Here is a 24,431-nt window from a genome sequence, read left to right as displayed (position 1 = left end):
AATCAAACAACAGCCTGTGTAATGATTTTTTTAAGTGTCTATTTATCAAAGTAGAGTATTATCCAAGGCAAAATAAAAAAAAATTATAATGATTACAATGAAATATAATAAAATCATAAGCCAAAATCACTACGTAGTATTCAAGAAAAGCAAAATTAGCCTCCTCGGATCAATACAATATTTCATTTTAAGTTTAAATTTCAGGTGCAAATTAAAGCACATATTAAAAATCATCATTTTATTCTAATTTGAATAACAACTCAAAAAAGATTTGTTATTGTCCCACTGTTCTCAAGAGCTATGTGGGACATTACTGTTTACCAAGTAGTGCAAAGGAGAGGTAATCATTAGTATTAGGTGTAATCTTAATATTGTATCCAAGTCATAAATGTTTCTTATCTAATTTATCTTACCTAAACCAGCATTGTTTAGACCTTGGTCTGTAAGGCACAATGATTCATGCCTCACTCTGCTCATAAAGAGAAACTGAGGGAATGTAAAAGCCCTCCTGAAGAATATACTTTTATTAAAATAACAATGGCATTATAATTCTGTCTTTGAGGGCTTTATTTTGATTTTAAGAAAATTATCTAGCTATTTGACAATTAAAAATCCAAAATGAGATTCAAAGCCCTCCTCAATGTAGTTCTTATGTTTATAAAAGTAAAAGTACAGAGGCAATACAGAATCACAAATTAAAGGTAGGCAGTAACTTGTCTCTAAATGCAGCTGATGTCAACTCCTTTCTCCCCTGAACTTTCATAAGCCATGACACCTTCGAGAAGAGGAATCGATTCCTTCATTCCCTTAAATCCCAGCAGGCCTGACCAATGGAATATGACAGAAATAAGGTTTGCAGTTCCAAGCCTAGCCTTTAAGAAGACTGGCAGTTTCTGTCCTCTTCTTTTTGGAGCCCTTAGATACCACATAAGTAGTATATGCTATCCTGATGGAGTGGGATGCCATATGTAGGAGCACTGATGCACCAGGCATTTGTATGAGGAAGTTATCTTGAACACCCACCCAGTCAGGTAAGCCTTCAGATAACTCCAGTCCCAGCCACTTTCTGTAACCACATGAGAGACTTCAAGAAAGGGCTGGACGGCTAGTTCCAGTGACTCTATCTCTCTAACTTTGAGAGATAATGATTTATTATTTTAAGCTACTAATTTTAGGGTGAACTATAACATAGCAATAGCACTTGCCTAGGGTTACTCCCTCAGGAAACTCATCTTGAAGATCAAAAAGTTCCCCAAAAGCATTAAGAAACTCCAAAACCATCAGAGCATCACCAAAGATTTCAGGAGGTAGTCTAGTCTTCACTGGAGTTGGTTCTGGAAGTTCCTGGAAGATTAAACAATTTATATAACTATTTAAGTCAAGTACAGAAAACTGTAAAAGGTAGATATATACTTTTTACTGAGTAAGATTTATTTCAGGTAGACTAGTGATTCTCAACCCTGGATATTTATCACAATCAACTTTGGAACTTTTAAGATTATGGTTGCCTTGGCCTTATGCCAGCTTTACTAAAGCACAGTCTGTAGGGACTTTTTTCTTTACCAAACTAAGAACAGCTTTGGGCTGATGTGTATTTCTGACAATACTTCTAATGAAGAGGGACTTTTAACCTAGATTCTGAGATCAAGGCATTAGCTGCATCAATATTAACTTTAAAGCAGGATCTCCTTAGGATATGGAATAGAATTAATCTACCATCTACTAAATTTAGAAGAGATTCCTTATGAACTGAGATGAAATGATAATACTGGATTATCAGCGATCATACAAATGACCAATTATATCTGCAGAATGAGAATTATTATCAAAGTTTGTTATAAACTACTAACAGTGTCGCTTCAGAACTCTTAAATACTGCATTTGGTTAATTAGCTATTTCTTCTTAAACATGAAGAAGCCACTATTAAAAAGAAAGAAAAATTTCACCAGCAAAGCCACACAGCACATAGAGTATGGGTGTGAAATATCACATAACATACTTATACCTTAAGATCATCACATTCCATATCTTCTCTAGGTTTACTCCACTGTTTTAAGTATTCCATATATTTTCGCTTTTCTTCACGTAATTTTTCTCTTTCCTAAAACAAAGGGTTAATAAAAATTTGTATAAGAATTTTATAAGGCAGCATCAGCATCATCTAGAAACTTGTAAAAATTACAAATATTTGGGCCCTAAACCAGACCTACTCAACAAGGAACTCGGGTTGAGACCCAGCAGTTGATGTTTTAATAAGTCTTTCTGGTGATTCTGATGCATGGTAAAGTGTTAGAACCACTGATCAAAACAATGCCTGCCTAACACAATTGCTACAAAGATGGAAGATGTCTCACACAGAGTAGCCCCTGGATAAATATTAATTCAATCTGACTGCCTATAGGGGCCCTTCTCCTACTTCAAATCAATTGAATCTTGACAAAGTAAGGTAACAAATTATTAGAGTACCTAAAATAAAACCTCCCCCCATATTTGTAACCTAGTTATTTTCAAGATTCATTTAAGCCTAATAGCCTAAGGACAGAGGGATGGGTAAGTAAAAGCAATATCAGAACACAGTTTGTAGATTTTTTTTTTCTTTCTTTTAATCCAGGTCATCAGTCTTGCTCATTTGGTCTTTTGATACCCTTACTTTTTGGTTCTGGTATTTTACACTGGAAGATAAATAATGACCCTAAAAAATCTCCAATAAAGCAGAGTGCAAATAAAATATTTTATTTTATATTATATTTTATAATTATTTTCCAACAGATATGTAACATGTTAATATTATGCTCTTCCTTTGAAATTCAGGACCACTGGAGGTAACAGATGTGCACTTATCAAATTTTCAACATAAAACGACTAGAGATAGTTACAGAACTTACTAATTGTGCTTTAAGTAGTCTGCTATAGTAAGTCTTCCCCCTACACCCCATAAATGGGTATTCTCATTCACTATTGCTAAGGGTGTAAAATAAGCATGTTTAGCAAACACATATCTATGTATGTGTATAGAAAAATTGTTAAGTATCTTTACCCTTTGACTTATTATTCTACTTCTATGATTTATCCAGGGACATAATCCAAAAACAGTAAAGACTTTTAATTTATAAATTTGAATAGGGTACCATTATTGATGAGCAAAAAATTTTATTTTATTTTATTTTATTTTATTTTATTTTATTTTATTTTATTATTTTCTTTATGAGCAAAAAATTTTAAAGCACTTACCTGTACTTATCTGATTAACTATCATGCAGTTACTAAAAATCCCACCTTACTTATTACTTAATACCAGGAAGAAATAGTTCAACATTAAACAAAACAGAAAAATTACAAAATTACAGATGCTGCATCTTTTTTAAGGCCCAGAATAAAGATTAGAAATAAATTCAAGTGTTAAAAAATGCTATTTCTAGGGGCACCTGGGTGGCTCAGCCTGTTAACCATCTGACTGTTGGTTTTTGGCTCAGGTTATGATCTCAGGGTCTTGGGAAAAGAGCCCCATTATCAGGCTCCATGCACAACAGGGAATCTGCTTGAAATTCTCTCTCCCTCTCCCTCTGCCCATCCCCTCTCTCAAATAAATAAAAAAAAAAATTTTAAATGCTATCCCTAAATATAACCACATTTAGTTTACAAGTGGTTTTCTTGTCCTCTACATTTTCTTGAGTGTACATATACCTCCACATCCATTCCAATGGCCTATTTGAAATAGCTCAAGAAACTAGAGGCAATTTAAATGTGCACAGGGTGTAATAAGATCAGCTAGGGCTATCTGTGAATATCCTAGAAAATGAATGACACTTACTGACTCAGGAGAAAACCAGCCACAGAATTCTCTAAGGAATATATACCACTAAAGATTTTAATAAAAGATTTATTGAAAAATCTATTTTTACAGATACTTTGTTCTTCAAGGAGAATAACACTAATATTCTTGATATTTGTAGATTTTATTGTATTTTTCTAATTATGTATTTTACTTTGCAAGTTTTATGGATATCATCTTCCAAAAATTTGGAAGTCTAAATAATGAAGAAAATGGACTTTAGAATTGTATTAAGGGGCACCTGGGTGGCTCAGGAGGTTAAGTGGCTGCCTGCAGCTCATGATCCCAGGGTCCTGGGATTGAGCCTTATGTTGGGCTCCCTGCTCAGTGGGGACTCTGTTTCTCCTTCTCTCTCTGCCCCTCTGCCTCCTCTTGCTTGTGCTCTCTTCCTCTTTCTCACTTGTGCTCTCTCTCAAATAAATAAATAAAATCTTTAAAAAAAAAGACTATTTATTTATTCATGAGAGACAGAGAGAGAGAGAGAGAGAGAGAGAGAGAGAGACAGAGACATAGGCAGAGGGAGAAGCAAGATCCCTGCAGGGAGCCCGATGTGGGACTATCCCCACGCTCAGGATCATGCCCTGAGCCGAAGGCAGACTCTCAACCACTGAGCCACCCAGGCATCCCAAATAAAATCTTTAAAAAAGAGAAAGAATTGTACTTAAGAGGTTTTGGGTATAAAGGCATGTGTATATATACATTGAACTCTAAATTATTCATTAAATTTTCCAAAGCAAAAGAAAGCTAAACCAGTAACTTTATCAGCACTCTATGTACAACTAGAAATATAAAAAAAAGTGGTAAAAAGCATTTGAAAATTAACCATGAATTAAAAAAAAGAAAATTAACCATGAATTTAAATATGCAAAACACTATTATATAGAGAGCATAGCTAATATACTTGAATGAATACCTTTTCTCTTTCTATTTTAAGTCTCTCTTTTTCCTCTTTCTTCTTCAGTCTCTCTTCTTCAACAATTTTCTTCAATTCTTCTTTCTTTTTCTCTTTATCTTCTTTTTCTTTTTTCTTTGCTTCTAGGGCATCTGCTTTTTCTCTTTTTAATTTAGCCTTTTCAAAAGCTGTGGAGAAGGTCAAACTTAGAACTATTCACAGACGGAAAGTAACACATTTTTTAAGGTAACAAAAGAATCCCTGAAATAATGGTTAAATGTGATCAGGTGAGTCACAGGGGTTGTAAATTGCTGGAGGGAGCCAGCAGGTGATTAAAATGGGAAAGCAGGTTGACTGGGTTTAAGATAAACTACTGCACTGGAACATATACCTGCCTTTCAAAGTCGTGCTACTCTAAGTGTGGCCCTAAGACAAGTATCACCTTGTTAGAAATGCAGACTCTCTTAAGAGATGAACGCACATCTCATTTATCATAAAAGTCTATAGATGCAGGGAGAAAACTATGCTTAAAAAAAGAACCCCAAATAACAGAAATATGCCATTTCAGAAATACCCTCCACCAAACACAGAAAAATTCTTTTCTCTACCTAAACAGTTCTTGGAGAGAATATTAAAACTTACCCAGTGACTTCATTTCTTCTTGTTTCAAAAGTTTGTCTTTTTCTTTAGTAGCTTTGTTCCTATAACTTGCAATAGTCTGTTTATTAGCAACGCTGTCCTCCTAAAAAAACAAAGGGAGAAACTTTTACAAACTGATGGTCTGCTTGTTCTTAATAAAAGTTCTATTTATTAATCTTTATTTCTTTAAAAGATTTTATTTATGAGAGACACACAGGGAGAGAGAGAGAGAGAGAGAGAGAGAGAGAGAGAGAGAGAGAGAAAGGCAGAGACACAGGCAGAGGGAGAAGCGGGCTCCATGCAGGGAGCTCGATGTGGGACTCAATCTCGGGTCTCCAGGATCAGGCCCTGGGCTGAAGGCGGTGCTAAACCGTTGAGCCACCCGGGGTTCCCATAATAAAAGTTTGTTTGTTTGTTTGTTTGTTTATTTATTTATTTATGATAGTCACACAGAGAGAGAGAGGCAGAGACACAGGCAGAGGCAGAAGCAGGCTCCATGCACTGGGAGCCCGACGTGGGATTTGATCCCGGGTCTCCAGGATCGCGCCCTGGGCCAAAGACAGGCGCCAAACCGCTGCGCCACCCAGGGATCCCTTTTTTTTTTTTTTTAAAATAAAAGTTTTAAAACTTTCATCAAGTATACTTTCTTTATAGTACAATAAGGTTCTATTTCTAAGCATAATCGAACTTTTGATAACCTTAATCATAGCAACATACAGAATATGAGTGTATCGCGCCCTGGGCCAAAGACAGGCGCCAAACCGCTGCGCCACCCAGGGATCCCTTTTTTTTTTTTTTAAAAATAAAAGTTTTAAAACTTTCATCAAGTATACTTTCTTTATAGTACAATAAGGTTCTATTTCTAAGCATAATCGAACTTTTGATAACCTTAATCATAGCAACATACAGAATATGAGTTAGTTCTATAGCTCTGCAAATTAGCACAGAAAGCTCCCAGGAAACACAACCAGTGATCTACAAGGAGAATCTTAAAAATATGCATTAGAAAAACAAAACAAAACAAAATTTCCAAGGTACCTTATAAAACTAAATGGTGTAGACATCAACTATAAAAGAGGCTTATGTCAAAAACATTTTTATGGTCAATTTAAATAATGTCAAAAGATTTTTTTACTGTACTTCTTGTGAGAATAATGGTCTGTAACCTGCTTAGTATAATATTATTACTATCTTTTATCTTTTAAATGCTCTTCATGTTTCAATCCCATAATTTATTCCCTGCGCTTCTTCCAGCTTTATGTTTCGGTAACTGCTTATATGCTTGCTTCCACTTTGGTATAAAATCCCTGTGGCATTAAAGGTATGTCCAATTCACACTTAAAACTTCCACAAGCCTCACTGCTAAGCAGTTATCAACATACAGTACACACATTGTACACAAAGAAATGTGTTCCTTCCTAAGGCTATGTGGGTGAGAGGAACCAAACACTGCTTGTGATTTTCAACAGTTTCTTTTTCTTTTTTTTTAAGATTTTACTTATTCATGAAAGACAGGGAGAGAGAGAGAGAGAGAGAGAGGCAGAGACATAGGAAGAGGGAGGAGAAGCAGGCTCCATGCAGAAAGCCCAATGTGGGACTCGATCCTGGGACTCTGGGATCACACCCTGAGCCAAAGACAGATACTCAACCACTGAGCCACTCAGGTATCCCATCAACAGTTTTATTAAGAGCTACAATGCAGCTTTTATCCGTTCTCTACTTACCTGACTAATAGATACTCGTTTGGGAGGTCTCCCTCTTCTTCTATTAGTAGGAGTGAAGATAAATGTGGGTGGATCATCAGGGAAGAAGTAAGAAAAATCTTGTTCTGCTATTTTATATGTTGAAAGAGATGATGCCTTCATAAAAACAAAAAAAAGACATAGGGTACAGTAATAACACCATTTGGAAGCCTTATAGAGATACGCTCTAAAATGTCATATGACTGCTGTTAAACAGTGGAACATTCTAAACATTAGAATGTCATGTGTTAATATACAGTAACACACATCTTTAAATTCTCTCTCCCTATTTTTTTTTTTTTAAGTTTTAGGGGTAGAATTTACTGATTCATCGGTTGCATGTAACACCCAGTGCTCATTACATCAAATGCCCTCTGTAATGCCCATCTCTCAACTACTCCATCCCTAGCCCCCCTCCCCTACAGCAACCCTGTTTGTTTCCAAGAGTTAGAGTCCTTTATGATTTGCCCTCTCTGTTCTCATTTTATTTTTCCTTCCCTTCCCCATGTTCATCTATTTCTTAAATTCCACATGAGTGAAATCATGTATTTGTCTTCCTCTAAGCTTAGCATAATAACCTCTAGTTCCCTCTGTGTTGTTTCAAATTGCAAGATTTCATTCTTTCTGATAGCTGAGTAATATTCCATTGTGTGTGTGATACAACACCATCTCTTCTTTATCCAGGGTTATACATTTTAGCTGGTTTATTTTATTTTTTATTTTTTTGGTTTACTTGATTTATTATCAGTCAGCTTTACCAGAAAGAAAATCACGATTCAATTCAAAGGATTTCCCCCCCCATAAAATATGCAAGAATGTTTCAAGAGTTTCTTAAATTCTAAAACTATTTCAAAATTATGTTTATAATCTTTTTTGGTTTGCATTGCTTTTGACTAATTTTGTACAGAATTTTCTATGTAAGTAAGTAATCGACATATTTAACGTTACAAATCTACTGTATTAACCCAATAAATTTTTCTCAATCATTTCCTAATTGTGGAACATTTAGATTTTTCCCCCTAATTGGGGGTAATAAAACTTATTTTTTCAAAAAAGGCTTTATGTATCAAATTTTAAAGTTGATCTGGCAAAGGAGAAATGCTGATAAATTCTTATCAAGTTTCAATTTAGAATTTTAAGTTCAGAGAAGTCAATCTCATTTTTACCAGAAGTTGTGTGATGTTAGGAAAATTGCTAGATCTAAAAGTTTCAGAACTTATTCACCTTGCATCCATGTCCAACTCAAAACTTTTTATTTTTGGCTAGCAATTCTGAAGATTTTTTTGGTCTAATAGCCAAGATCACTATTCTTTCTCTTGAAGAAAACATGCCACTTACAGAAATATTTTTCAGAAAATGTTTAAGAAAATAGTGATACAAAAATTTATTTATTTTAAAGATTTTATCTATTTATTCATGGGAGACAGAGAGAGAGAGGCAGAGACACAGGCAGAGGGAGAAGCAGGCTCCAAACAGGGAGCCCGACGTGGGACTTGATCCCAGGTCTCCAGGATCATGCCCTGGGCCAAAGGCAGGTGCTAAACTGCTGAGCCATCTGGGCTGCCCATGATACAAAAATTTAAATTGTTAAAACAGAAATATTTCAACTGGGAATTAAATTTTGTGTAATAATCGTAATCTTGGTAGAATATAGCTTTTAACATTTAAAATTCAATCAGTTCTGGCTATCATAATAAATCAAGAATCTATTAAGATTTTACATTAAAGTCTATTAAGATGGTAGTTGACTATCCCACGTAAATCACACCTGAATATACAGATTGCCCTTTAAATATGAATATAAAGCATATGAGTGGTTTCTTCTCAAACATATATGCTCACAAAAGGTCAAAATAGTTTTTAATACATTAATTGCCAATGTTCCTCATTCATACATCCATAATACACAATAAACAAATACATCTTTGTGTTCTTAAAAAAAATCTTTGTGTTCTTACAGTACTTTTTTTTTAAAGATTTTATTTATTTATTCATAGAGATACAGAGAGAGAATGAGAAGCAGAGACACAGGCAGAGGGAGAAGCAGGCTCCATGCAGAGAGCTGGACGTGGGACTCCATCCAGGGTCTCCAGGATCACACCCTGGGCTGCAGGTGGCGCTAAACTGCTGTGCCACCAGGGATGCCCTCTTGCAGTACTCTTAATAGCAGACTACACTTACCACATCAGGTATTTTTTTTTTTTTAAGATTTTATTTATTTATTCATGAGAGACAGAGAGAGAGGGGCGGGCGGGAGGGGGGTGGCAGAGACACAGGCAGAGGGAGCAGCAGGCTCCATGCAGGAAGCCCGACATGGGACTCGATCCTGGGACTCCAGGATCATGCCCTGGGCCAAAGGCGCTAAACTGCTGAGCCACCGGGTTGCCCCACATCAGGTATTAAGACTTTGTTATTTCTGTGTGTGCAAGTACACTAGATATCTGCTAATAATCTTTTGTTATACTCTAAGAGAAGAATGTTTACTGTCACTTTGTCATTTCTTTATTAAATAAAGGTGAACTTCTGTTCATGTTTACTGACTATTTTCCTTGGTGTAAAACTGCTGAGGCTTTCTACCATTTTTTCCCCAATTAGGTTGTTTTTGTTCATTGATACGTAAGATTTTTATAAATTAGGGAAATTAGCCAACTTGCTATTTATGATACACATACTACAACTCATTTCATATTGACTGACTGCCTACCAGTGCCAGCACAGTTCTAGCCACTTCTCAAGTATTTGAATCATTAACTTTTTGTAAGCATATTTTTTACATGGCTATCCGTGATTTTCAAAGCTACAGAGTGAGCACAATTTAAGCTTTTTTCTCTTATCAAGACAAAAACATAAATATGCTTACATTAACAAAATTATTTCAGATGATTCTGTTTTCAAGTTTTTATATATCACCCACTATGAATTTTGATCATGCCTATTTGTTTATTCTTCTACTGGGATATTTGTGTTTTTCTAATTGATTTGAGCTCCTCACTGTATTTACTGGAAGTATTTTTCTTCTAGCACTTGCCCTTGAAATCTATTCATGATGTTTTCATTTTTATTTCAAGATTTATTTATCAGAGAGAGGGAGAGGGAGAGAGGGAGAGAGCACACATGTAGGGAGAGGGCAGCAAAGGGAGATAATCTTCCAGCTGACTCACAACTCTGAGATCATGACCCCAGCTGAAATCAAGAATCAGATGCTTATTAACCAACTGAGCCACCCAGGCACCCCTGTGATGTTTATAAACCTACATTAAACTTATATCGTCAAATCAGTCTTATCCTTGGAATTTCTTTTCTTTTGCTCTTCCTAAGTACTTCAACATGCAGAACATTAATAATTGCTTTATTTCCTTCCCTGCCCCATTTGAGTTAGTTCTAACTTCGTTTTTCCCAAGTTAACCAGGTGTCCCAGTTTTATTTGTTAAATAATCTATCTTGGTCTGTAGAGACTTGAAATGGTAATTTTCACATAAAACTCATATATTCCTTTTATTTTCATTTCTTTTCCTTTGATGTAACATCTATTAACTATGAAATACACAAATCTTAAGCATTTAGTAGCTGACTTTTGACACATGCATACATCTCACTACCCATTTTACTGATGTTTTACTTAGTATTTCTCCAAAAGGAGTTAAATATTTCTCAGTCAAAAAAAAATACTCTTAGCTTTACCACTTATTTATTTCACAATGTGAGATTTCTAAACTTGATTTTTTCTCCTTAATGATAATGAATAAAATACAATCCATCTGCTTAGTATTGGTTTCTGTTTTTTTTCTCCTCCTTCCAATAAATAATTTCACTTCTCATTACCTTAATTTTAATGACCCCATCTTGTGGTTCACAGTGTTGCTTCAGAAAAAGCTTTAATTTATCACGAGAAAATAAGTGTTTTCTCCGGCTACCAGGGAAAAAGGAGGAAAAAGAGTGAAGTGTTAGTATCAAAGAATTCATTTCAAACTCCATAATCTCTATAAATCCACAATCTCAAATTCAAGTTTAGGAAAAGAAGGATATTTCATTTTCCAATAGTATTTATGTAGAAGTTATGAGAAACTTTATACAGAAGTATTTATGTTGAATGTTATAAGATCAACTTGAGTGGATCTATTATAAATGTGCTTTACAAACATACACATTTGCTGCATAGGAATCACTTAGAAATCAAACCTCAAGGAATACACTAAATACACTGTTAGTATATTTATTGCTATTACTAAATACACTATTTAGTAAAACCAAATTTTAGAAAATGAGATGATCCTTTCTAAAAATATAACCATTGAAATTTTTTTTTTTTTTTAGATTTTATTTATTTGAGAGAGAGACACCACAAGCAGGGAGCAGGGAACAAAAGAAGAGAAGTAGACTCCCCACTGAGCAGGGAGTCTGACATGGGTCTTGAACCCAGGACCCTAGGATCACAACCCAAGCTGAAGGCAGATGCTTAATCCACTGAGCCACCCAGATGTCCCTGAAATTCTTTAAAAAACTAAAATCAGTAAACTACCAGATATCACATAACACTAAATCAGTCAACATTCAAATGGATATTGCGAACGTTCTTGAACATGTTTCAAAATATTTTGTATTTAACTTTCACATGGCAGCCAATAAGTTCATGGAATTAAAATGAAAGAGTTAGAATTAAGATTATAAAAATATGCTATTTTTGATTCTTCCTTGCCCCCAAAATCAAAAACAGCAACCACAATGGTAAAAAACACCATCAAAATCAAATAAAAAACAAACACCCCCCCCCCCCCCGCCAACACCCAAATATCTCTGGAAAAGTTCTGGAAACAAACTAAATGTTTTAATTGAATTCAATGTATTCCTTTCAAGAGAAAGCCAAGTCAAAAGCTTCTAAGAGTGAATAAACAATATAGTCTTAAAGTAGTAGCCTCCTCAAAAATGTATATTTTCTTATAGAAAGGACTATATGAAAGAAAGGATTGGTTTACTGTGATATCCCAGTACTATATATACAGTAGATGGCAATAAGAAGGTAATTAACTGTGGACTAGTGAATAAATATACTAGTCCTGAAGAATTGTATTGTCCTACATGGCGTCTTCTAGCCACATGTGGTTTTTTAATAAAATTAAATGTTAAGTTCCTCACCATTACTAGCCACATTTCAAGTGATCAATAGCTACATGTGGCTACTGGCTACTATAATGGACAGCACACATATAACTTTCCATTTTTTGCAGAAAGTTCTACTTGTCAGTGCTACTGTTATATCAAGTCTTTCTACAGAAATAGTACCATCTCTTCATTATACAACAGCACTATCTGTTGATGCTAACAAAGAGCTGCAAGTCATTTAAGTTTTCTATTATCAAGTATAACATTCTTACCTTATCATTCTTTGGCTCTCCCATTAAGAAAGAAATTACTTACTAAAACTGTAACCAAGATCCAGGAGAATTACATTTAAAGTATAAATCAAGGGGTACCTGGGTGGCTCAGTCAGTTAAGCATATGACTCCTGATTGGGCTGGGATAGTGATCTTGGGGTTGTGAGATGGGAGTCCTGTGCTGGACTCTGCGCTCAGCATGGAGTCTGCTTGTCCCTCTGTCTCTGCTCCCCTCAATCCCCACTCACTCTCTCACTCAAATTAATAAATAAATAAAATCTTTAAAAAAAGTGTAAATAGGGATCTCTGGGTGGCGCAGCGGTTTGGCGCCTGCCTTTGGCCCAGGGCGTGATCCTGGAGACCCGGGATCGAATCCCACATCGGGCTCCCGGTGCATGGAGCCTGCTTCTCCCTTTGCCTGTGTCTCTGCCTCTCTCTCTCTCTCTCTCTCTCTCTCTCTCTCTCTCCGACTATCATAAATAAATAAAAATTAAAAAAAAAGTGTAAATAAAAAAAAGTGTAAATAAAAAAGTAAATCGAAAAATGAATTAAAGGAAATTATATAAAGAACGTGTCTTGAATAAAGGCCAAAAAAAGATAAAACTATGAATAAGGAAAAAATTGGTGGTCTCTACTATTCATTTGCCCATAAATTAAACAAATTCAAAAATCTGAATAATCTAGGGGCACCTACATGGCTTAGTTGGTTAAGTGTCTGCCTCCTGATTTCAGCTCAGGTCTTGATCTCACAGTTATGAGTTCAAGCCCCACTCGGTGTGGTGCCTACTTAAAAAAAAAGTTCAAAAAAAGTGTGAATAATCTATGAGCATTATTTTGGGAATACTGTTTTTCAACATAAAATAAGATGCAGAATGCTCCAAAGATCTTAAATTAATGATGGGTCCCCAAAACCCAACCAAACACAAAACTACACACATCTCCTTAGAGTATCTCAGGATTCACTCAGCACTTATTATCACTTTTCTTTTGGACTCATGAGTATATATATATGGGGGGATAAGAGGTATATGAGAATAAGTAAAATCATTTTATTTTTAAGATTTTATTTGAGAGAGAGAGAGAAAGAGTGAGCACAAATAGTTGTGGTAGGGAGAGGAGAGAGTTAAAAGCAGGCTCCCTGCTGGGAAAGAAGCCCAGTGTGGGGCTCAATTCCAGGACCCTTGGGGATCATGACCTGAGCCAAATGCAGACAGTTAACCAAGTGAGCCACCCAGGTGCCCCAAGTAAAATCATTTTATATCAAATGAAACACAAGATTGACTACTAGGTGGCAAGTTGATAGTTGGTTGATAATGTCAACTTACTTTCAGATGACTAAGGGCCTAACCCCAGCAGGCAAAAAAGGGGACTGTCCTAAAATAGATCTGTGTAACCTAAAGCGAATACTTTTAAATATTAACCACTCATTACCCCTCTCTTTTGATTAGGACTCAAATAGGAATTTATTTATTTATTTAAAAAAAAAGATTTATTTACTTAATGAGAGTGTGTGAGCAGGGGAGGGGCATAGGGAGAGAAAGACTCTCAAGCACGACTCTACACTGAGCATGGAGCCTGATACAAGGCTCAATCTCTTGACCCCGAGATCATGACCTGAGTTGAAATCAAGGGTCAGATGCTTAACTGACTGAGCCACTCAGGCACCCCTCAAACAGGAATTTGTGAAGATACTAATTTGTTACTACTTAACTTTCTTAGGGAATGGGAAGAGACTGATCAGATGTTTGTGTCTAATGAATAAAATATTACAAATTACGTATTTCTAAGTACCATCAGACTTCTCAGCATTGAAAATTGAGTTCTCTCATGAGAAGTACCTCATAAATAGGATCCTTCTTAATTTTTTAGAGTGAAGACACTTTGGGGTTAGTTACGAAGGGCTCATGGAGTCCATTAGGATTCATTTTATCAGTCTGTAAGTGTACATTTATTTTAAAAAAGGGAACAATCACATGCAACACTGTTTGTTCTATAGCAAATCTTAATTGAACATAATCATTCCCTTTTAAACCAGCATAGATAAGATACTGAGTTTTACCTGATTTGTGTTGCTTTAACAATAGCACACTCATACAATTCTTTTTTAGTGGGTTGCACCTTGTACTTGAATAATAAGGGATCAACTGCATCTTTTTTCTTCCTAAAAAGAGCAAAGATACAAATCAGTTAATAATTTGTTTACAAATGTGAGATTTTAAGTGGAAATCTAGTTTCTAAGAACACACTATAACAGAATCTAATGTATTTTTAGTTTAACTAGGATTTTATATAAGTTACTGAATCCCTCACCATTCTATTAGCCAAAATAGCACAAAGCACTATTTTATGTTAGGTAGGTATTTTATTCATTCAATAAATTTTCCTGTGTGAGGAAATTAACTAGAGATAAATAAGCACAGAGTACCCAGTTTAGGTAGGATAAATTTGTAAACAAATAGCCCTTGGATTTTCTTTTAAGTTTTCTTCTTAATAGCTATGTAATCCAAGAGCAAAAGTGGAGATAATGTAGTTTACTCTGTTTTAAGAACTGGCAGAAGCTATGCATTTAATCCTTGCCTCCACCAACTTCTCATCTTATCTCTCCTTTGAGGATGTATTCATCTATCTGTCCAATAAATAGTTAAGAGCCTACAACATGCCAAAAACTAAATAATAAGAATTAAGTAGTGAACATAATAGAAATATAGTGGGGAGACACATGTAAGCAAACAAAAATATACAACAGGGTAGGTGCTAAGTGCTATTAGAAGAATACACTGCAGGGTGGAGGTACTCTATTTTGTATAGTGACAGTCCTGATACACTGACCAGATAGGCCTGATAAGAAGTTAACAATTGTGGTGCCTAAGGTGGCTTAGATGGCTAAGCATCTGCCTTCAACTCTGGTCATGATCTCCAGGTCCTGGGATCGAGTCCTCCATCAGGACCCCAGCTCAGTGGGGAGTCTGTGTCCCTGCTTCCCTCTCTGTCTGCCTCTGCCCCTGCTTGTGCTCCCTCTGTCTCTCTCTCTCTCTCTCAAATCAATAAATTAAAAAATCTTTAAAAAAAGTTAACATTTAAGCAGAGATCTAAAAGAAAAGAGGGAGCAATTCATGAGAAAAATCTTAGGGAAAGGAGTTTAAAGGAAGAGAGAAAAGATGTGTAAAAGGCCCTGAGGTGGAAGTAAGGCATGGTTTGCACAAGAAGCAAAAGAAATAAGAATAAAAAAGATCCAGTCAAGAGAGGAAACAGAAGGGCCAGATTATAGGCCATCAGTAAGGGTTTGGATTTTACTCTGAAAAGACACCAGAGGATACTGAATAATGCAGAGATAATGATTTAACTTACACTTCAGAAAGAAGTTACTCTGGCTGCCAGAATGTGGGGCAAGAGTGCAAACATGCAATGAACCAAGTGAGAAGTGATGGCAGTATAGACTAGGGTGCTAGTGGTGGCAGTGGAGAGACAAGTGATTGGATTCTTGAAAAGCTGCCTCTGTGAAAGCAAATGCGTATGTACGGGGATTAAATAATGATTATTGAGAAGAAAATGATATGAAAGGATGATAAAGGGAGCATTCAGCAATGAGGGTCAGATATAGTCAAAGTGATTTAGATACAGCACACATGAGGTAGTGGGTGGGGAGATACTCAGCACAAAAAGGAAGTATGAGATAATCACACAAATAAAACTGAAGTATTTACCTTTAACAGCAATAAGTTCCTAGTTGTCAGACCAAGGATCTTTACATTGAGACCCAGTATACACAGAAACCAGGAAATATACTCAATCATTCACTCTGACTATATGGAGTGCAGTCTAATATTTTCTATTCCATTAAAGTTCATCATTAATTTCACAACCTACATGAGGCTATAACCTGTGGTTTGAAAAGCACTGTCCCAAGAGAACGTATCAAAGAGAGAATTCCAAGTGTTCAGAAAGCAATATGATAGGAGTTCCCAATACTGATATGAATTTCTTGAAATGAAAAGAGGGAAAAAGAAAAGCAGGTTTTAATGAATCAGTAGCAGTTGTTTAAGAACAAGAGATCTGATTTTTTATCTTTAAATCATTTTTTGAATTAGTGCTAACTTAGCAATTAGCCACTATCATTTTATACACTTAAAGGGTTGGTGAAGTATAATATAGACTGCACTTAAAAGATTACTACCAGTTAGAGTATATAATTATATATGCATAAATATATTTATTTTACTTATATATTATTTGTTCATAGAAACTCATTTATGGACTTTATCTTAATGGAATTAAGGCTATAAAAATGTTATTTTTTGTGTACAAAAATTATTTTTTGTTTTTTCTTGCTATGTCATGAAATTTATGTCTGAAGATAAAGCATAATATAATCAAAACCATTTTTTCCAATCAGTGAAGATATTCTTTTTTTTTTCAGTGAAGATATTCTTATGGGATTTTTGCTATAACGCTTACACAAAACTCTATATAGAATAAAATCATAACTGGATTCTTTCCAAGGAAGTAGTTATTAGAGACCAACAGAAACAGCTTCTTATATGGATTCACCTATAAAAAAGGAATTAAAATATAATATTAAAAAGAAACCTCATTTTAATAATTTTTCTCCCTTGCTTCCTAAAGCTTAGGCCTAAGTAGCTAGAATATTAAATTGAAGTTAGTGATCTTAACCATGACTGTGACTAATAGATGGCAAACAGACACATTAAAAAATGCTCAAGGGGTGCCTGGATGTCCAACTCTTGATCTTGGCTCAGGTTATGATCTTATGGGTGGTGGGATCAAGCCCCGTGTCAGGCTCCCTGCTTGGCAGGGAAATCTGCTTGATATTCTCTCTGTCCTCTTCCTTTGTCCCTCCCCCCACTCATGCACACATGGTTGGTCTCTCTCTCTCAAAATAAATAAATAAATCTTTAAAAAAATACTCAACATCTGGGGCTTTTAGGTGGCTCAGTTGGTTAAGCATCTGACTATCTTAGCTCAGGTCTTGATCTCAGGGTCATGAGTTTAAGCCCCACACTGAGCTCCACAATGGAAGTGCAGCCTTCTTAAAAACAAATGCTCAGGGCAGCCTGAGTGGCTCAGTGGTTTAGTGAAGCCTTCAGCCCAGGGCCTGATCCTAGGGTCCCAGGATCGAGTCCCGTGTCAGGCTCCCTGAGTGGGGCCTGCTTCTCCCTCTGCCTGTGTCTCTGCCTCTTTCTCTCTCTCTGTGTCTCTCATGAATAAGTAAATAAAATCTTTAAAACAACAACAACAAAAATGCTCAACATCACTAATAATCAGGGAAATGCAAATCAGAACCTTACACCTATCAGGATGGCAAAAATCAAAGAGGCAAGAAATAAGTGTTGGTGAGGATGTAGAGAAAAAAGGAGAAAAAAGGACTCTGATACACTGTTGATAGGAATGTTAATTGGTACAGCCACTATGAAAAACAGTCTGGAGGTTCCTCAAGAAATTAAAAATATAAATAAATACACACACACACACACACACACACACACACACACACACGGTGGAATATTAGGCAGCCATAAAAAAGATGGGATCTTGTTTTGTAACAACATGGGTAGACCTAGGGGGAATTATGCTAAGTGGAGTAAGTCAGAGATAGGCAAATACCGTATGATTTCACTTATATGTGGAATCTACAAACCAAATGAATAAATAAACAAAAAGCAGAATTAGAACTAAGATAAGAAAACAAACTGATGGTCAATGGAGGGGAGAGGGGTGAGGAATGGGAAAAATGGGTGAAGGTTTTTAAACCTCCAGCATTTTAAATTCTGAAGTTCTTCTGATAATAACCTTTTTTATTATCACTGTACTTTTGTTGGCATTTCTGATGTCACAAAACTTCCTATTCACTAGTTCTATTACCTCTATTTTGAATTCCTTTACCTCTGCCCACTCTATACAGCCTTCTGTTTATGGAATGAATAAGTAACAGGAATACAAAGGTACAGCATAGGAAATATAGTCAATGATATTGTAACAGATGGTAGCTATACTTGTAGGGAGCATAAGTATAAAGAACTGAATCACTATGTTGTACAGTGTTAAGTATAAAGAGATGCTGAATCACTGTTTTTTTGTTTATAATTTTTTATTAATTTTTTTTAATTTATTTATGATAGGCACACAGTGAGAGAGAGAGAGAGAGGCAGAGACACAGGCAGAGGGTGAAGCAGGCTCCATGCACTGGGAGCCCGACGTGGGATTTGATCCCGGGTCTCCAGGATCGCGCCCTGGGCCAAAGGCAGGCGCTAAACCGCTGCGCCACCCAGGGATCCCTGTTTTTGGTTTTTTTAAGTAAGCTTTATGCCCAATGTGGGCTTGAACTCACAACCCTGAGATAAAGAGTCATATGCTCTATAGAATGAGCCAGCCAGGAAGCCTGAATCACTGTTTTATTTTTCATTTTTATTTATTTTTTTTAAAGACTTGTATTCATTTATTCATGAGAGACACAGAGAGAGAGAGAGAGGCAGAGACACAGGCAGAGGGAGAAGGAGGCACCCCGCAGAGAGCCTGACGTGGGACTCAATCCTGGGACTCCAGGATCAAGCCCTGAGCTGAAGGAAGGCACTAAATCACTGAGTCACCCATGGATTCCCTGAATCGCTGTTTTAAACCTGAAACTAATATAACATTTTGTGCCAACCATGCTATAAATAAATAAATAAATAAATAAATAAATAAATTTAAAAAATAAAATTAAAGTGGCCTCAGGTGTCTTATTAGAATATTATAGTACTGTTCACTGACAATAGGGAAGAAAAAGACACAAGACATACCGGAAAAAACATTTTTGATTTTGAGATGCCTAAAAGGCAGAGAGGGAACAGAACAGAGCAATAAAGATTTAAATAGCACTTGTGGAGAACAGAGGAGGGAGTGGAGCTAAAACATGCAAACTTTTAACCAGTTGAAGACTTAGCTGAGATTTTAAATTTACCTGTAGACAACGCCAATCTACATGTGCTTGTGTGATTTTTCTCCAGGAGTACTCAGCTGACCCAGGCTGTCAACTGACTGAACTTCAGAAGGTTAGTTTCTTTATCATATGCACCATAAAGTGATTAAGTATAATAATCAGAGTACAGAATGAATTTTCTCAAAGTAAACTAAATTGGAATGTACAGGTGTAACTGAATGAGGTGAACTTCAATTGCTCCTAAGCAGCTGACTAGAGTTAACTAGATACTTTCAATTTTGCAAATTCTAACGCATATTGTTGAACCATATCACTTGGATGGATTTTACACTGTATTATTACAATGGAAAAAGAGAAGGGTTAAACAGAAAATTATTTCAATGGGGTATCATTAGCTAATCTGATCTACATTTTAAAATTAATAAAAACCACTTACCCATTTTGAAAAGAACTGTTTTGTGTTTCTGAATCATCACTATCACTGATGATGATAGTTTCTCCATCAACACTACTGACATGTCCATTAGCAAAGCCATTTTGATGTGATGGAGGGAGGACTTCCAAAATCCTACATTGTAACCTGAAAGAAAATGATACATTAAAAATGCAAATTATTTGATATTTTATAATCAAACATTACAGGACAACCTAATTATTCTGAACTGAAAAGTTATTTTGTTTTAGAGAAACTATGACTCAAAAAAAAAAAACTATGACTCTGATGTAACCAAATTAACAGAAAATCTGTGACATCCAATTTAAGCAAAGGTTAGATACAATTTAAAATAACAAGGTCAACTTATCAAGATTCTTAGCAATTACATTCTTAATGAAAGTTACTGCTTAGAAAATCAAATACTGGCATAATATGTCATTATATAGATTGAGTCTCACAGTTTTTCATAGCATCCAGCATTTTAAATTCTGAAGTTCTTCTGATAATAACCTTTTTTATTATCACTGTACTTTTGTTGGCATTTCTGATGTCACAAAACTTCCTATTCACTAGTTCTATTACCTCTATTTTGAATTCCTTTACCTCTGCCCACTCTATGTGGATTTTATGGGCTGCAATTTCAGACATATTTACCACAACTGAAATATTTCTGGGTCTCATTTTTACTCTGCCAATTTGTAACTAATAATTAAAATGTAGTATACCCATACAACGGAATATTATTCACCACAAAAATTAAAATGAAGCACAGATGAACCTTGAACACATTATGCTAAATGAAAGAAATCAGACATAAAAGGCCACATAGGATATGATTCCATTTATAGGAAATATTCAGAATAGGCAAATCCATAGACAGAAAGTAGACGGGAAAGGGAAGAGGGCGAGAACAGACAGCAATGGGTTGTGGCTGCTAATAGGCATGGACTTTCTTTTTGGTGTATTGAAAATGTTCTAAAATTAGTTATACTAATGGTTGTACAACTATGAATATATCAAAAACCACTGAGCTGTACATTTTAAACGTGTGAATTTTGTGCTATGTGAAATGTATCTCAAGTTGTTAAAAAGAAGACCGAATAACAAACAAAAGCAGAGTACAGTAGGGAGTGAGAGGAGAGTGTATTGCTGGAATTCTAAGTACAACATCTCTACAACTCTTAGGCAATCCAGGGGGAGGTTTTATCAACTAAGAATATCTCAAGTACATACAGCTACATTTATCAATAGGGCAAATCCCTTTTATCTGAGAAAAAGTGGTATCATTCATTTGGTCATCTTATGTACCATAATCAAGTTTTGATACATTATGGGCATTCATTAAACTGTCTATTCACCATCCCCAATCTTCTAGGAACTTCATTCTTCCCATACCCTACCTGTTTCCACATGGCTATTAGTAGGGCTGTCATGTTCCCACAAGGTCCTGGCCAGAGTTGATACTGGGTAGGCACCTTTTTGCTGAGCCAATACATTTTTTCTAAGATTATATTTTTTAAAAGATTTATTTATTTTTAGAGAGAGAGAATGAGAGAGAGAAAATGTGTGCGAGTTGTGGGGGAAGGGGTGGCAGAGGGAGAGAATCTCAAGCAGACTCCCCCTGAGCTGCAGTCCAATCTAACAACCCATGAGATCATGACCCAAGCCAAAATCAAGAGTCAAACACCTAAGCCACCCAGGTGCCCCAATCTTTTCCAAGATTTTACAATTTGGAGTCTACAGAGTAAAAAATCAGTCCCTCTCCCATCATAGAATTTGTAAGATATAAAATTCTGGTGCGGTTGGCAACCACATTTCCTGCCACGAGAAGCAGGTAATTTGTTCAGTGAGAAGATAAAGCCAACAAGAGAGAAGAGAGGAGAGATGGCAAAGGTACTAGAGACAATCAATTTTCTTATTCCTGTTCTTCCTTAGACTTAGCTGTGCTTTTCTCATCTCAGGTTTAGCTGTTTAATCTTTCCTTTGATTCAATAAATGGTAATTGACATTTTGCCTATATTTTTCCAAAATTAATTTTTGTCACTTACAGCCAGAATAAAGAGAATCATACAATTCCAGAAAGACAAACAGTATATGCAGACTGGATTCATTTTGGGAAGCTGGTGAGTTTTTATGAAATAATAGCACATATTTTCATTAGTGTACATTGTATCATGTGCTTATTAACTCTCCTTTAGAACACCTTTAGTAAAAAAAAAAAAAAATGAACACCTTTAGTATGCCCTAAAATATCTAATAGTGCTGTTAGGCACAGAAAAAACCAGGACCATGAATTTCCTGCCAGGAAATTTTTGCACTATTCCCAAATTGAAGAAAGCAACTGGTCTTACAGCACCCCAAGGTTTAATAATCAACAAAACGTAGACTACGTAGATGAATCCAACCCTCAAATCATATCTTCTTTCTTTGTTCATTTTCCCTCATTCTGAGTCTTATATAGGTTACAAGTATCGTATGTGACTCCTTTACAACCTGTTCTTAAATAACTGAGGGAAAAAAAGGGAAGACTCAAATTACTAAAACCAGAAGTAAAAGTGGGGACATTACTAGTGATTTATTTAACTGGCACTAAATTTAAAAAGATTATAAGAAAAGATTATGGACAATTGTATGCTGACAAACTGGCTAACTTAGATAAAATGGACAAATTCTTAGAAACACACAAAGTAACAAAACTGACCCAAGAAGAAACAGAAAATCTGAATAGATCTATAAATGGTAAGGAGATTAAATCAGTAATCAAAAACATTCCAACAAAGAAAAGCCCAGGACCAGATAGCTTCACTGATAAATTCTACTACACATTCAAAGAATTAATACTAGTTCTCAAAATCTTCCAAAAAATTGAAGAGGAGATAACACTTGTCAACTCATTCTATAACACTACATTACCCTGACACACAAACCAAACACATGGCAGAACATATAAAGAACTCCTATAACTCAACAAAAACCAAACAACCCAATTAAAAAACAGGCAAAGGACCTAAATAGACGTTTCTCCAAGAAAGATACAAATGGCAATAAGCACACGAAAAGATGTTCAGCCATCATTAATCATAAGGGAAATATAAAATCAAAACTACAGTGAGATACCACTTTATACCCACTAAGATGGCTATTATTAAAAAAATAAAAATGAAAAATTATGTGTTGGTGAAGACAGAGAGAAATTGGAACCCTTGCACACTGCTGGTGGGAATATAAAATGATGTAGTTGCTGTGAAAACAACATGGTGGTTCCAAAAAAAAAAAATTAAACATAGAATTATCATGTGACCCAGCAATTCTACTTCTAGGTATATGCCCAAAAGAACTGAAAACAGGAACTCAGCAGATACCTGCATACCAATGTTCAGAAGGGCTTTATTCACAATAACCAAAAGGTGGGAAAAAAAAAAAACTCAAATGTCTACCAATAGGTGAATGAAGAAACAAAATGTGGAATATACAGCAGCCACAAAAAGGGATGAAGTTCTGATACAGGCTACAACATAGATGGACTTTGAAAATATTAAGCTCAGTGAAATAAGCCAAACACAAAATAACAAATATTGTATGAATCCACTTATATGAAGTACCTAGAATACGAAAATTCATGGAGACAGAAAGTAGAATAAAGGTTACCAGGGTCTGGAGAGAGGGAGAAATGGGGAGTTATTGCTTAATGGGTACAGAGTTTCTGTTTGGAATGATGAAAAAGTTCTGAAAATAGTAGTGATGGTTACATAACATTTTGAATGTACTAATGACACTGAATTATACATTTAAAAATGATTACAATGGTAAATTTTTTATTTATTTTACCATGACAATTTTTGAAAAAAGAACTTTTTCTGTTCTAACAATAAAGCTTAAGAAGGCTCAATTATCAAGCCTAAATTGATACCACATGTAAATGGTATAAAAAGAACTGCAGGTTGACTTTTACCATTGGCTGGCAGAAATAAACCAGTAGTTGTTCCTCTTTAGAAACACAGGAAATCCTATTAAAAATGTTAGGTAATTATGTAACCTAATAATAAAAAGGTTCTGTAATTTAGTGACACGAACTGCACAAAAATATTCAAGGAATCAAATGCACCCAGTTTAAAAAAATGTATTTTTGAGGTATAGTTGACATACAATGTTATATTCATTTCAGGTGTACAACATAGTGATTCAACGATTCTATACATTATGCAGTGCTCACCACAGTAAGTGTAGTCACCATACAATGTTATTACAACATTACTGACTATATTCTCTATGCTGCACTTTTCATTTCCGTGACTTACTTATAACTAGAAGTTTGTACCTAAGCCCCTTCACCTCAAATGGGCCCCACTTTTGAAGGGCCTGGCTATCTTTTAGGGATGATATGCTCAGACTTCCCTGTGGTGATGAAGGAAGCTTTTCAGTTACATTATGACAAGGTTCTTCAAGTTACAAAAAGAGACGGCTTTCACTGGTAGACCGAGTGAGTACCCCTAAGTTGTGATGATGGTAGCAGTCATGAAGGAAAAACATAGTAAATGGGTCTACTCATGTATAGGCTCAGGTATAGTTGGTGTGGTGCC

General features: G+C 35.5%; 1 protein-coding gene across 3 annotated transcripts in view; it reads right to left on the bottom strand.

The window, feature by feature from the left end:
• BAZ1A (bromodomain adjacent to zinc finger domain 1A) overlaps positions 1–24,431 on the bottom strand; it is a 91,253-nt gene that overhangs the window by 35,119 nt on the left and 31,703 nt on the right. For all 3 annotated transcript variants that reach the window (XM_055309258.1, XM_055309259.1, XM_055309257.1), the window contains 8 exons: positions 19,852–19,995; positions 14,538–14,639; positions 10,929–11,016; positions 7,089–7,223; positions 5,368–5,467; positions 4,747–4,913; positions 2,007–2,102; positions 1,206–1,344 (listed from right to left, as the gene is read on the bottom strand). In XM_055309258.1, coding sequence (XP_055165233.1) covers positions 1,206–1,344; positions 2,007–2,102; positions 4,747–4,913; positions 5,368–5,467; positions 7,089–7,223; positions 10,929–11,016; positions 14,538–14,639; positions 19,852–19,995 — 971 coding nt within the window. The remainder of the gene's footprint in view (positions 1–1,205; positions 1,345–2,006; positions 2,103–4,746; positions 4,914–5,367; positions 5,468–7,088; positions 7,224–10,928; positions 11,017–14,537; positions 14,640–19,851; positions 19,996–24,431) is intronic.

This window comes from Nyctereutes procyonoides, unplaced genomic scaffold (genome assembly GCF_905146905.1).
Source record: "Nyctereutes procyonoides isolate TBG_1078 unplaced genomic scaffold, NYPRO_anot_genome, whole genome shotgun sequence".
Classification (NCBI taxonomy): domain Eukaryota; kingdom Metazoa; phylum Chordata; class Mammalia; order Carnivora; family Canidae; genus Nyctereutes; species Nyctereutes procyonoides.
This window is presented reverse-complemented; position numbering and strand designations above follow the sequence as displayed.